This window comes from Strix uralensis, chromosome 1 (assembly GCF_047716275.1).
Source record: "Strix uralensis isolate ZFMK-TIS-50842 chromosome 1, bStrUra1, whole genome shotgun sequence".
In the NCBI taxonomy this organism is placed as follows: Eukaryota; Metazoa; Chordata; class Aves; order Strigiformes; family Strigidae; genus Strix; species Strix uralensis.
Genome location: NC_133972.1, coordinates 92,807,018 through 92,821,267, shown reverse-complemented (window position 1 = coordinate 92,821,267; position 14,250 = coordinate 92,807,018). Strand labels below are relative to the sequence as shown.

General features: G+C 46.2%; 1 protein-coding gene across 2 annotated transcripts in view; it reads right to left on the bottom strand.

Moving 5' to 3' along the window:
- Window positions 1-4,996, bottom strand: part of ANKH (ANKH inorganic pyrophosphate transport regulator) — a 110,488-nt gene extending 105,492 nt beyond the window's left edge. The window contains exon 1 of one of the 2 annotated variants that reach the window (XM_074874037.1): window positions 4,298-4,996. In XM_074874037.1, the coding sequence (XP_074730138.1) occupies window positions 4,298-4,393 (96 nt within the window). In that variant the 5' untranslated portion in view covers window positions 4,394-4,996. The remainder of the gene's footprint in view (window positions 1-4,297) is intronic. The other variant, XM_074874044.1, reaches the window with a different exon arrangement.
- Between the last annotated feature and the right edge of the window lie 9,254 nt (window positions 4,997-14,250).

The window sequence follows — 14,250 nt, the reverse complement described above, 5'->3', positions numbered from 1 at the left end:
CAGTTATGTTGGCAAATAAAACTGCCCAACCAACAGCTACTGACAGCAATTGAAAATAATGATTCAGGGCCTGGCTATATGATAGCTAGATAGGAAAAAAAAAACCTCCTACTGTTCCCGCTGATAATTAAGGGACTACTGCAGACAGGCTCTGAGTTCAAAATACTGGTCTCTGCCTGGCTTTTGCCATCCCATGAGCAACAGAGAGAGCTACCAGCCACATCTGCAAATTGTACTTAACGCTGCCTAGGGCTGATTCTGCACTTCTGAGAAAGGTAGTGAACTAATGCGCACTTCAGTTTCCTCCTTTATAATAATGCTAATGCAAATGTACACATACACTACAAATCAGGCCACTGCAATATATGTGAGTGGCTCTGAAACTGTCTTAAAAGCAAAACTGATGTGGGTGGTGACGGATTTTTGAGCACACAGGGTAACAGTGGTATTCTTTGCAGGGTGGGTTGTTTGAGGTTGCGTTGAGATCCAGCACATGGGAGCAGTTTATTTATGTATTTCCAAGCAAGTACCTCCAACAACATTTTTCACAGAAGATGGGATTTTTAGTGCAAACTCTGCTCTCCAACAGCTGAGCTCTAAATAAAACACTAATTATCGTGAATCTCGGGATAAGATATTGAGAGTCGAATGCTCTCACTAGCAGAATGAAAGGAAGACTCTTCTGCTGGTGTGTGTTAAGCTCTTAGGATGAAATGCTCTGTTGTGTATATTTGCGTGTGCATGTGTATAACTAGAGAAAAATAAATACATAAATAATAGATAAATAATACATACACACATATTTGTGTGGAGAAGGAACATTCAGCAAAAATATTTGTATTTTATTTCATAAAAGCTATGTAGTACTGTAAATAAATTGTAAGGGAAGTGGGTTGAGAAGGAAATAATGCAAGCAGGTTAGATATTATTTATTTCTCTAATCTTCTGGTAATTTAACTGGTCATGCACCTGGACTACCTTTTTGGGGGGGGGGGGGGGGGGCGGGGGGAGGCGGAATCAGATACTTCTAAGAAGATTTTATGAGGTGAACAGATGAGGTTAGCTCACTAGATTGGAGTAACTCTGTAATACAGCCTTGTCCTAAAGCGTTTCTGGATTAGGGTCCATGAGTCAACAGGAGGCTCCTCACTGGCTATAGCGGTTCTGGAAATGACTGCAGGAGCCAAGCTTGTTAGTTCTTAGGAGCATTGCTCCAGCATTTTTTATTTCCTACAAACTAAACAGACTTGCCATAGAAAACATCTCATATAGGGAAATGGTGACAGTCATAAACTATGTTCTGCAGATATTCTCTAGCCTTACTGTAAATTTCCCTTAAAGTAGCAAGAAATCTAGAGACGGGCACATACCAAGGATCTGGCAATTTTCTAGTGATGTTTGCTAATGAATAAAACTATTCACCACCCAGAAAAGTCTCTCAAGATAAAAAAATAAAATAAAAATGTGAGATTCTCTTTGTTTCTCACTCTTCAATCTCAGGTACCTAACAGTACTGTTTTGTTAAAAAGGCTCTGCTTTGAACACTCTACTTCCAAATACTCTCCCTGGTTGAGAGAGCAGTGTATGAATATCACACATCAAAAGGGTTTATGTCTTACAGCATTTCTTAAACACCTCTTCTTCCCCGGTCAGGTAAGGTTCATTCTCTCCCTGTTTACTGTCATCTCTTACTTCTGACCTATAGTTCTCCTGTCTCTTTTACAGTAGTATCCAGAGTGGGTAAAATTACTTCATACAAATTTTACTTATCATTCTTAGAAATCTTTTTTATCTGCAGCATACATTCACAGAAGGAGGTATGGCAGCCTTTTCAGAGCTGTCTTTTGGCACACCCATTCTTCTACGTTGCTTCTATTCTGCCCTATCATTAAAATTATTACAGTTTTGGAGAGCAGAAAGGTGACTGGCTCAGCAAGTCAGTGTATTTTCAGCCACACAAGTCCAACAGTAATGTCCTACAAGTGTAAAAAATAATGTATCACATACAGGAAGATAAAATCCTTGTCCTTTTGTCTGTAAGAGGATCTCTTTAGACCTAGAGTAACTTTGTCCCTGATTTCCAGGTAGGTAAGTCTCCCACTAGCTGGTACAAAAAGCATCTTTCCAGTTCCTGCTCCTGAGCTGGGGTTTTCTGCAGGAGTCCTCCTGCTCACTAGGTTTCTCCCTTTTCAATTAAGCACCTCCCCAGCCCACCATCTGAGACAGGGGATAACCCCTCAACACTCCTGGAGCCCCAATCCTATGATTTGGCTATTAAAGAAAACACATTTTCTGAGATACTTTGCTCCTAATGCTGTTAAAGTTAGTTAGACAGGTGCTTACATGTATCATCCACATGGTAACGTCCCTCCTGTGTCACTGGTACCCTGTCAGACAGAAGGCCTCTCACTTATAAAATTGTAATCTCTTGCTTGCTGATTTTTGAAATCCTGGTCCAGAGCACACTGAAGCCAAGGGGATGTTTTTCATGGGCTGACATGGATTCTGAATCAAGTCGACCTTGTATGAAGCAAACTGTATACACGCACCTGTCATACTCAGTTTGCTGAGTGAACTGCTTTCAATTTAACTTTTGCTGTATGTTATTAACGTGGCACAGTTATTAGCATTTAAATCATCTTTTACCTTGTCATTTCTATCTTTAGCTTTCTCTTTTCCCCCCAAGTATGATTTATAGAAGACTGACTTAGTAGGAATGTAGTTGTAGACAAGGATGGAATTGCATTTTTTTAGTATCGGGGCTTATTTAAATTTAAAGGACTAGGAAGCGAAATGAGATTAACAGAACTGTGACAAACATATCATTAGTGTTAGCTATTTTTTCCCACTGCAATATTTTTCCTTTCATTTTCTTCTTTACAAACAGGTGAAAGTGCCCACTAATTTTCTGATATCTTTGCTTAAGGAGAATGGGAGCAACTGCCTATTCTGTTTAGAAAACAAGAGCTTCTCAGGAAAAACTGAGTGACTTAGGACAAGGATAAAAGCAGTATTTACTGAGGCTGCCCAGTTTAACACTTGTGAGTAAGTGTATACCGTCTGACTAAAAACATAACAATAGAGCCTATACAGTGCAGCCTGACACAAGACCAAGGCCATACCTGTCACAAATAGAAATGAGCGAACAGCGAGTTCCCCACACCACAGTGCTACGGCAAACAAGGACCCAGCTCGGGCAAAGGAGGAGCAGATACGTCAAGAACAAAACATGTTTTCAGTGCAAACGCAGCAACCGGGGATTAGGGGGATGAAGCAGGAGAGCTGCGTGTAAGGGAGACTGACGGCGAGCCAGGGGACACCGGGGTGTCTTCTCAGTGCCCAGGCCAGGGGCAGCCTTAGGTGACCGACGCCGCTACAGAATTTGAGCCGGGCTGAAGTGCACGGATCTGTTCACGGCTGAAGTGTGGTGGCAGCAGCTCCTCTTGCAGCGCCCCGACCTTTCCAGGCTTCTGCCCCGTGCCCATCCCCGCGGACTCCCGGCTCACCACACACGGGCGGAGGAAGGGGCGCAGCCGGAGCCCCACCTGCCCGGAGCCCCGCCGGGGAGCGGCCCCCTCGCCGCGGGGATGCGGAGCGGCTGCCCGGCCTCCTCCCGGGACGTCGCGGCGGGGGCTGCCGGCGGCGGGGCGGGGAGCAGAGGGGGCCGCTCCGCTCCGCTGCGGCAGCGCGGCGGGGCGGGTGCGGGGGGGGCGCGGCGCCCCCCGGCAGCGGTCGGCGGCAGCCGGGGCTCCCTCCCTGCGCCCCGTTCCGGCACCCCGCGTCCCCGGGCGGAGCCGGCCGCCGCCTCCGGGCTGGCGGGCTCCGCCGAGCCGCGCTGCACTGCGCTTGGGGCTGCTGCACCTGAGGGGCCGTGACAGCGCGGGGAATAAACCAAAACCAACCCCGGCGAACGCATTATGTAATTTCGGATTATATAATCCTGAAATACACAGGGGAAAAAAAAAACAACAATACAAAACCAAACACAGAACCAAAAACGAAACAACCCAACCCAAAACCCGCCGACCTTCTCTGTGCAGCAAGCCGGGGGTGCAGGGCGGCCCCTGCTCCTGGGCCGCCGCCGGGGCACTCACGGCGGCACCGGCCCTCCGCCCGCCACCCCCAGCGGCGCAGGGGCTGCCGTCCCCGCCCGCCGCGATGCGCCGGGGGAGAACGGCGGGGCCCGGCCCGGCACAGCCCGGCCCGGCTCTCCTTCCCTTCCCCGCGGAGGCGCGGAGCCCCGCCGGCACGGCTCTGCGGGCGTGGGTCGCTCCCGGGGGGGGAGGCGCTGCCTTACCTGCTCCCCGAAGTCGATGGCGATGTTGGTGATGCCGAGAGGGACCAGGAACCGGATCAGGGGCCAGTAGTTAGTGAGCGCTGGAAATTTCACCATAGTCCCAGCTGCGCGGTGACCCCCGGCGCATCTGCCGCGGCAGGAGACGGCGCGGGAGGACGGCGGAGGGCGGGGGGGGGGGGGGGGGGGAAGGATGAAAGGGCAAAGGAGGAGGGTGTGTGCGTGTCCCTGTGCGTGTGTGCGAGCGGTGGGGAGGGGGGGGGATAAGGGCGAGGGAGAGGAGCAGCAGAGCCCCCTAAAAATAAAGCAGCCGGGGAGCGGGCGCGGGGCCGGTGCCTCCCTGCCCGGCGCGGCGGGGCCCTGGCGGGTGCTGGCTGGGCGGCGGGGCGCGCTGTACTGCCGCCTTAGCAGGAGACCCGGGAGATCAAGTCCATCCCCGCCGCCCTCCTCCCACACAACAATGATCCGCTGCCGCCGCCGCCGCCGCCGCTGCCGGAAAAAAAAAGAGGAGGGACACCGCCGCCAGCCACTCGTGCGGGCAGCGCTGCCATCCTCGGGGCGCGGGGGCCAGGGGAAGGGCCGGGCCGGGGCCTCCCCCCCCTCCCTCCCCACGCCTGACGCTCGCCGGCGGCGGGGCGACGGCCGCGGCGCCGCGCAGGAAAACGCCGCCCTCCTCCTCCTCCTTCTCCTCCTCCTCCTCCTTCTCGCCGCCGCCGCCGCGGGGCCGGTGCAGGCCGCAGGGCCGCGGTGCGGGGCCGGACGCCGGCGGAGGCCCCTGTGCGGGCGGGCGGGCGGGCGGGTGCGGAGGGACCCGGCCGCTGGGCGCCGCTCCCCGGCGCGGGCCGCGGAGCACGTGGGTTTGACACCCGCTCGGCTGACGGGCCGGCTGGCGGCGGGGGAAAGAGCGGCACCGAGCGGCTCCTCCTGGCGCCCCAGCGGCCGCGCTGCGCCTCCCGCCCGCCGCGGCGCCGAGGGGCACCGGCCGGGCACCTGTCCGACCCGCCCCCCCCCGCCGGTGGGTCCCGCCGGGAGCAGTGGGGTGTCCGTCCCGTCCCGTCCCGTCCTGTCCCGTCCCCTCCCCGGTCTGCGTGACCCTGCCCTCCCGGTGCAGCGCGGGCAGGGGCAGGCAGTGGCCGACGCCGGGCCTCGGCCCCGTGCAGGGGCGCTTGAGGAGCTGCAGGGAAGGTGGGGGTCCCTGACGGGGTGTCTGACCCGCGGCTTTTCTTCTGGTGAAACACCTCAAGTATATAAATGGTGAACGTTTGCCAGCGCGACGTCTTCATTTTTCAGAGTCCCTGCCCAAGGGAGCGAGTTGTGGCCCCAAGGAAGCTGGCAGGAGCGTTCTTGCTGGCTGGGAGCACAGTTGCCTTCTGACCCACGGCCTTGAGAAACCGCGAGGCTCCGTCAGTATAAGGGGCGGGGGGGGGGAAAGGAGAGAAAGCAGCCCCCTTTCTGAACGCGTGTCTCAGCATGTTCTGACTCACAGGAGGGTTTCAGGGTTTTGTTGTTACTGAGTTTCTGTGGGGCATTTTGGTTTGTGGTGTCACCTTCACCTTGCCACCTTGAAGGAGGGTTGGCAAATATTTTGGGAAGGTGGAATCCCTGTGAGGAATCGGCTACCTGTATCTGATCCTCAGAGGAGCAGTGGCCAGCGGAGGAGTGGTGGGAGCCTTCCTCACCCAAAGACTCCTGTACTAAAATGTTCCTGTGACCAAAAGCCATTCCATGTGTTTTGGAGGGTCAACAGGAGGTGACCTCTGAAAATCCCTGACATGACAGGCTGCGGCGTGGGGTTGGAGTGGGAGAGCTCCTGGCTCCGGAGGTGACTCGGAAAAGTCAGCCCCAGCTGTCGCTGGCTGTTTTTTTCCCTCCTACAGCTGGAGTTTGTCTCACCTAGCAGCCCTTAAGCTGATACAGCCTTCCTTGTGGGCACACAGGAGCAAACTCAAATGCTTAGGGTCCTTAGATCACTTAAAATGCCACAGGCATGGTGTCCTGGGGATGATGGAGCGGAGCAGTGCAAAGCAGGAGAGGACAATAAGCTGAGTAAAGCAGGAGTTGTTTGTGAATGCCTAAGTGTGTCTTCGAATTAACAGCACCAAATCTTCATCAGCCTAAGGAAGATCTAATCATCTCTGGATGGACCAGTGGTTGGTCAATTGGACAGCTTCAAACCGCATCTGCGATGGGGAACATTTGGTCTCCAAACAACCAGACTGAAGTTGGGCTGAAGTAGAAACTCTCATGTAGATGCAGGGGCCTTACGCCAGCTGCCTTGTTTTACTTGTTCACTTGCATTGAGCTGAATTACCTGCCAATTTAGACATAGCCTGTGTGTATGCTTATGTGTAAGTTGTAGCAGATCTGTGTAGTGGGTCCCTTTCTTTGAAGCAAGTCTTATGGTTTTTTAAGACAAGGCTGGATATATTTCAAAGCGTTAATTCAATATTAGATTCTGTCTTCCTGAGACTGTATTTGGTTTTAGATAACTGTATTGCCAGTAACTAATTTCTTCCTGATAGGACTAGATTTTATTGGCAGTGAGGTCGTTCCTGCTTGCCATGGGTCTGAGAACAACTTATAGCTGAAATTATGGAGGAATATTGTTTACGGCTTTGTATTTTTACATATTTTCCTGGTAAAGTGTCCCTATTTTATTTCAGTTTAGATGGATTATTTTTTTTTTTTTTTTAGCGGAAAAAAACCTCTAGTGCTGTTCTTGAGTCAGAGAAAAGTAAAAGGGAAGCCCCAAAGCCACTTGCAAATATACGATTTTAACTTGCCATTTGAAATTTTCAGGTGAGCTGATGTTTGAGGACTACCTCCTCTCATTCCTGACAAAAACAAGCCACCACAAAATTAAAGATTCCTGAATCAAAACATTTGGATGCTAAGCGTGTGGCTCACAGTGCTAACTATAAAGCATACATAGTGGTTAATGACTTTGTCACAAAATTATGTTCAGTCCTGAAAATACTGAGACACCCGAATAGTCTAATGGAGTATAAGAAGCATATCCATTTGGGTGTTTGTTAGGTGTTCATGAGGTAGTTGATACTTTTAAACTCCAGTAGATAATGTATCAGGAACCTTACATCTGTAATTAATTTCCATCTGATCAGTCACTTGAGAGCTCCGATTAACTTTTTGTCTTCCTGCTGCCCAAAGCAATAGTACAGTTTTATTGTAAGAGTAGTTTACATCTTACTTCCTAACATGTACTGGAATGTCCTGGGCAAATGTTAACCTAACTGATGCTCTCTTGAGTGCCGCATATTAAAATCATTAAACTTATTTAACAAACTGTTAGGCTGTGGTTTAGGTTTGTCTGTCTGCTTCCCATTCATGTCTTCTGTTTACAGGATGAATGTAGTTCTTGTGTGCTTCTCTTTCAGCCCAGGTCGTATTTGCTCCTCGAATTCATTATAGAAACAAAATTGTGTTTGGAACCAAAGAACAAGGATGGTTTCTCACATCTTGAAGTCAGTAGTTTGCTCAGCTGATGAGCTGAGGAAATAGGTCATTTTAGCTGTCTCGGTCAAAAAGCAGTGATGAGTAATCATTTCCTTTCTAGCATATTTTCTGTTACACTACATTTCTTACTCATATACCAAACACGGTCTGTTTGTTTAATGGAATAAAAAAGACACAGAGAGGACAGCAGGAAATAATTAGCCATAATCTCTCAGTTTTTGATAGAAAAATTATCTGGTCCAGGAGTATTGTGGATGGAGGCATCTCACTGGAGAAGTCCATATGAATCAAGTACAGTGCTGTAATGTGTTACAGTATAAATGATGAAACTTATCAGAAAACTCCCTTGAGCCTGGTAACGAAATGCGTCTGTAATTGTTGCTTAAGCAACAGGGTCAAAGTCTGAAGGTGTCTAAACCCAGTAGCAGTTTGTATCAGGGCAGTGCACGTTAGCTCTACTCATGCAGTCAAAAATCCAACATGCAAATCAGCACATGAGCTTTAACATGTGTTAGAGTCCCAGTCCTTTCCTGAAGTTGAAGGAGGCCCCTACACCATAGGAATCTTGAGAGGACCCTGCCGTGGTATTGCCTTGCATTTCCTTGTTAAGGCTACTGCTAATTACCTACTAGAGAAAACAGGTCTTGGGCTTTCTTTTTTTTTTTTTTTTTTTTTTAAATCACTGTGCTAGATCTTTCCATCCCCAGCTGGCTATTTAGCTGTCACCCCTGCTTTTTGGAGCTACTGGCTCTCTTCCAAACCTTATCTTCTACCTATGACATTGGGGGTTTTTTTCTTACAGTCTACGACATTGGGGGTTTTTTTCTTACAGTCTAGCCATTGGGAAGCACTCATTGTATAAGGAATTCAAACTAGTGGATAACAAAATCCGTGAAGCAGTCATTCCATAAGACAGCAGGTGAACTGGGTTTCCGAGCCTACAGAAAGGCCAATGATTCTTGTCTTTGAGTGGCCTTGGGCTGGGAGAGAGTAAATGCTGACTGTCTTTTCCTGTCTGCTGTTTGACAAAGTGGAAGAACATCTCCACAGACATATTCTGTTTCTGCCTTGAGTTATTCCTCCCCCTCCAACAGCTGCCTTTTGCAGACATAACTTTTAAGTTGGAACTGAGTCTGGTGCATATTTCTAGCTCTTTATACAACAATAGTTAAAACAATAAGATTGTAATTTGAAAATGTTGTCTAACTATGACTGAATATTACTGCAGGAATGCTCAGAATGTGGGTCTTGTGCACTTAGTGGAAAAATACTCATTGCTATTTAGTATCGAGGAATAAAATGCAAAAGCCATCTACCCACTATTATTTTTTAAAGGACTGGTCAGACACAAAGCTCAGTTATAAGGAATCTTTGTGACCCAGCTGAAGGTCCCCTTCTTTCCCTGGGGCCCCAGTTCTGCAGGAAGCCTGTTCCTAGGAAAAATGTATGCTCAGCCTCTTTTCTTGCAGGGCCAAGGAGAGCTGTATGCACAACTTTTTCTCTTCCTAGGTGTAAACTAAGCCTATGTCACTGCAGTCCCTGTGAGTTGTGCAGAAAACTTTCATCTCAAGGGGTTGGTGGAACTCTCCTTGTCTTACTCCTCATGCATCAGCCGTAGGATCAAGGGGCACTATGTTCTTGGGCTTTGTGCCTGGCCATGACTTCTAGGCTATTGCAGTTCATAACTGGAAAGACTACAGAAATGCTGCAGGAAGAGTCTGTATATTTATATAACATTTTATTCTATGAATGGGTAGAGCTGAATTGAAAGATCAGAAAGCAGCCAAAGGAATTGGGGTTGTCAGTCAGACAAGTGTCCAACTAATCCAATTCCAATTTAGTCGCAGTTCTGTGTGAAGAATAAAAATGATCTTTACAACCAACCTATCTCCCCTCCCTAAGGCCAGCCTGCTCCGGCCGCAGCTGGCTTGTCAGGTTACTTGATAAGGACGGTGCCCCTGCAGGAAGCCCATGTCTTTCTTTTTTGGCTGGCACAAGTGCACTGGCAGCTTCAGGCAAAACTGTTTCCCAGCTGATGAAGCAGGAGAAGCTTCCTATTAATGCTTAATAGACCAAGATAAAAAGAATGTCAGGTTTCAATGGCATAAGGAGACTTGGGTCACTCAGAAGTGCCTGACTCATTTTTCAGGTGAGAATCAAAGTGCTGCCTCTGGTCGCCTGCAGCAGGGGACCAGTCCAAAACATGCCTTCTGTCACAGGGCATCTGGGAGTGTTGGCTCTTTACCCCCCTGTCTTCACAACAGTGTCTGCTACACTGCTCACTCAAGCTCATGGCCTGGGGTAATCCCAGCTGTATGTGTGATTTGTGGTCCTGGACTTAATAGCCTTATTTATCTTTTGGGCTTTTGTTCCGAGTCCAAAACTCTATCTTCTTCTGAGGCAACCTGGGGCACGTGACTCTGCAGCAGCTCCAAAACGACGGAGCTGGTGAGACCAGCTGGTCTCAAGCTGCAGGCTGCCAGCAGGGACACGTAGGGATGCTGAACTGCAGCTCTACTCATGAAGGCGATGCTGTGCCATTTCTTAGCAGATTCATCCCAACAGCTCTTTCCTCAGTGCTGGAGTTGCATAAATGTGAATACTGGACTGCAGGAGGCTAACTGGACCAGACTCTGCCCCAGTTCAAGATTTCTCTCTTTCAAGTGCTTGTAGTGTGGCATCTGCAATCCTGAGGGATTTGAGTGCTCATGAACCTTGTATGCTACAGAGGTGGTTGTGTTGTCCTCACATTAGGCCTGAGGCATTGTTTCATGATCAGAGGAAAAGAAGCTTGCTCGTCATCAAAGCAAGCATATACAAATGTTGCTTTTCCTCAGCATGGGAGGAATTAAGTCTTTAAACATAAGGGGTTTTCGTGTTGTCTGTACAGTTTTACCCCTCATAATTTCTAAATTACAGTTTATTTAATGATTATAATACATGTTTTCAAACATTTCGAAAGAAATGCAAGTAATAATTTCAAGTATTTTCCAAAACTTACTTCTAGTGAATAAATTAAAATGTACTTATATGCTTAATAGGCTTTGATTAACCTGGAATTCAGAATTCATTTTTTTCTGTACATTTGGCATCTTTGCTCCAAGCATTAGGATATACCAGGACTTTCTGCAGCGACTTTGCTTCTCACTTCAACATCTACATGTAATATCACTTGCTGTGCTATAGATGAAATGTAATAAGCACACAACCTTAACAATAATGTAAAGTTGCAAAGGTCAATAGGCAAAGGCTTTTGTGTATCATTAGAACAGTAATCAATATTGGACTTCAACTGTTTGCAGAGATCATTGGTGTAGTTGAACACCATTTAACTAAAACTTGTAGGAGGTAGTGGTGAATTTGTGTTCCAAACTCTCATGTTCTATGTCCTTTTACAATGTTGAGCTCAGTAATTAGATTAATTGTTGAGAATATGTTTAAATGTTTCAGAAATAAGCATTTATTAGCTTGCGATTCTTGCAGTTTTCTTTAGAAAGGACTCAGTCTATCCTAAATATGTCTTGCCAAATATGGCTTCTGTGTTATTGCAGCAATCATAAAAATAGCCTCTGTACAGCACCTCTAGTAAAATAATGAGTAATCTACATATTTGTGAAAAGATAGTAATATGCAAATGCATAAGCATTATTTATTAGTGCTTGTATGACTGAAAATACTACAGAATATGTATGCCTAAAGCCATAGTACTCTAGAACTTAAAAGTAGTAGTAAGTTTTATCTTTAAAATGTGCAGTACTGCTCTTTGACATCTTAAGACACTGCTACTGTCTGGCCATCTAAAAATAATATTTGATAAAATTTGCTTATTTTAGAGAAATTAGATTTTGTTCCCACCTTCTTTTTAACCACTGGGAGCTTTTAAGAAAAATTTGCTTTTTGTAATGAGCATCCTGTGAATTTATGATAAGGATGTTATTGAAGAAGATACAAGGAAATTTATGAAACTATGCAAAAACATTTTTCAACACTTTAATTGCCCCTGCTGCCTGCCAGATCCAAAGTGCTTTAGAAATCCGAGTTGTCCTCGTGATATATGTTGCAATACCAGAAGCACCGAGGGCAAGAAATGCCCTTATTTTACAGATGGGCAAACCAGAGGGAAGTGAATGGTTTGTGAAGGTTAGGCAGGGGGACATGTATCCCAGACCTGTAACTGACCCTTTTGCATCTTTGGATTTATTCAAGTTTTTCTGCTGAATCTAAATGAAAAAAAAAGAAAAAGAAAAAGAATAGGTTCACAGACAGGCAGTCTAATCTGTCTAGTTAGTTTCTAAGTATTTAGAGAACAAGCAGAACTTTAAAGCCAAGTATAGTCTGTTATTTGTGTGTGGATAATGCCCTTATCCAAGGTCTCAGACATTTATTGTTCTTTTATAGATAAAGTTGTTTCATTGTCTTCTCTTACAAAGAGCTAAAATAAGAAGAAAAAGAAAAAACCGAACAGCTTCATCTGGAAGTTGAAAAGATTTCTTCCAAGGCCTGGATATTTTGGATTCTTTAAAAAAAAAGAAGCCTGTGTAATTGATAGAATAATATAAGCTGCTCTCACCACCTAATTAGTATCTTACATGACTTTTCAAAATGCTTAGCCCTGAAAAATGGATTGGCCCTTGATCATCTCTCTCTGTCCCCACAAGATGCTAATCTCTTCTAATAAGGGAACGATACATATTGGATAAATGAAGGAAGTCTGTTCAGTTTTCATTCCCTGGGTAGAGAGACAAAGTCGATATTGGCCTATCCAAATGAAGGCAGTGGGTTGATTGATGAAAAATAAATGGTAAAAACCTGAAAGCAATTCAACTCCAGCAATACAAAAATTTATCTTTTTATACTATTTATAAGTACCCAAAAAGGCAGGATGGTCAGGTCCTCTGAAAAAGGAAGTAGTGATGGAAAGATTAAAGGGAACTCAATTTGCATAACCCTTTAATATAGGAATTGCCTGGTAGCTGATAAATTTCAGCAGATCTCTCAGTGATAAATTTTGTTATTTTGATCAAATGCATTCCCACATATAAAGATGATCACAAGTACTTCCTTGCACTTACATTCAAATCTGATATGAGATCACCTGTAAACCTGTTAAACGAGTGTAGAAATCTTGTATTTCATGAAGGATGCTGAACGACAATTGGCATTTTTCCTTCTCCCCAGATTTTTGCTGTAATTTTTTTCTCTAGTTTCAAAACAGTATTATGAAGGGACAGAAGAGACTAGGCACAGTACTGGCTGTCATTTGCATGTGGATATATCTTAGGTGGTATTCTCTCAAAATCCCCCCACTTTCCCTTCTGGAGATTTCATTAACAGGATTCATATTCTTCCTAGGACATGGAAAACTAAATGTTTTGAGTTATGTTAACAAACTTTTAAGTTGTTTGCTTACTTTTTGAGTGCAGTGCAATCAGTTTGCTAATCCCCTCAGACTCCACACTTATTGTCTAAACTAGGTGTATTTGTATCTGGATATAGTCAAAGAATTGTTTCTTGCATGTGGGTGGAATAGAGAATCTTATTAGCTGAACCACATTGTGCTAAGATAAGCCTAAGAAAAGAGCACTGTGGCATAGTCTTTTCTGCCTATGAAAATTCAGATTAACATGTTATTATCTTAAATTGCAAGAAAGATCTGTCATATCCAATGGAATAAAACAATTGATCTACTCAGTTACTACTGAAAGTAAAAAATGTGTGCTGAATGGATTCCTTACTAAAACTAACAAGTGTGTTGTCTCAGTTGGTGATGAACCACAAGAAATTTGGTGTAGACAAGCTCCAGACCCACCAATGTATTCAGCAGTTGATCACCACATTTTCCTTTCCTTTCTAGAGAAGAGTCTCCAGCAATAAATAAATACTTCGAGAAAAACTGCATTAGACCCGGGGCAGTCTTGAACAAAGGCTGATTTGATGAATAAAATCCCGTAGCAGTAATCAATCTCCCTCATATCCAAAGCATGCCACAGTTGCTGTTTCAAGTACCATGATATGACACAAACTCAGTAAATCAGAGCTCCTCCAATGAGTATTAACAAATTTGAGCTGCCAAGGCCTAGTCTAGAAGAGGGTGGTTGAAGTTGCCCTGGCCCCACAGGTATGAGGGAGAAAGAAAGAGGGGGAGACCTGTTGTCCCATTTTGGTCATGCACTGCTCTTCCTGACATCTCAGCATCTTTTAGCAGACTGGACAGGGCTTTCACCTGCGAAAGCGAAGCACAGATTTTTACCCATCCTCCATCCAGCAGCCATGCTATGGATTGTGGAAAAAGCACGTGAAAGGAGGTAATAAGAGAACCCACATGTGTCAGGGTGGGCTTGGTGTATTTGGGAAACCCTTGTTGCTATGGAAGGGGGCTGGGAGTGGCCCTCTCCTGCAGCTTGGCAGCTGGGTCGAGCCAGCCAGATGCATCCCACCCTGTGATACCAGAGAGCTGCACAGAGAGCAAGCGCTCTGCTCTG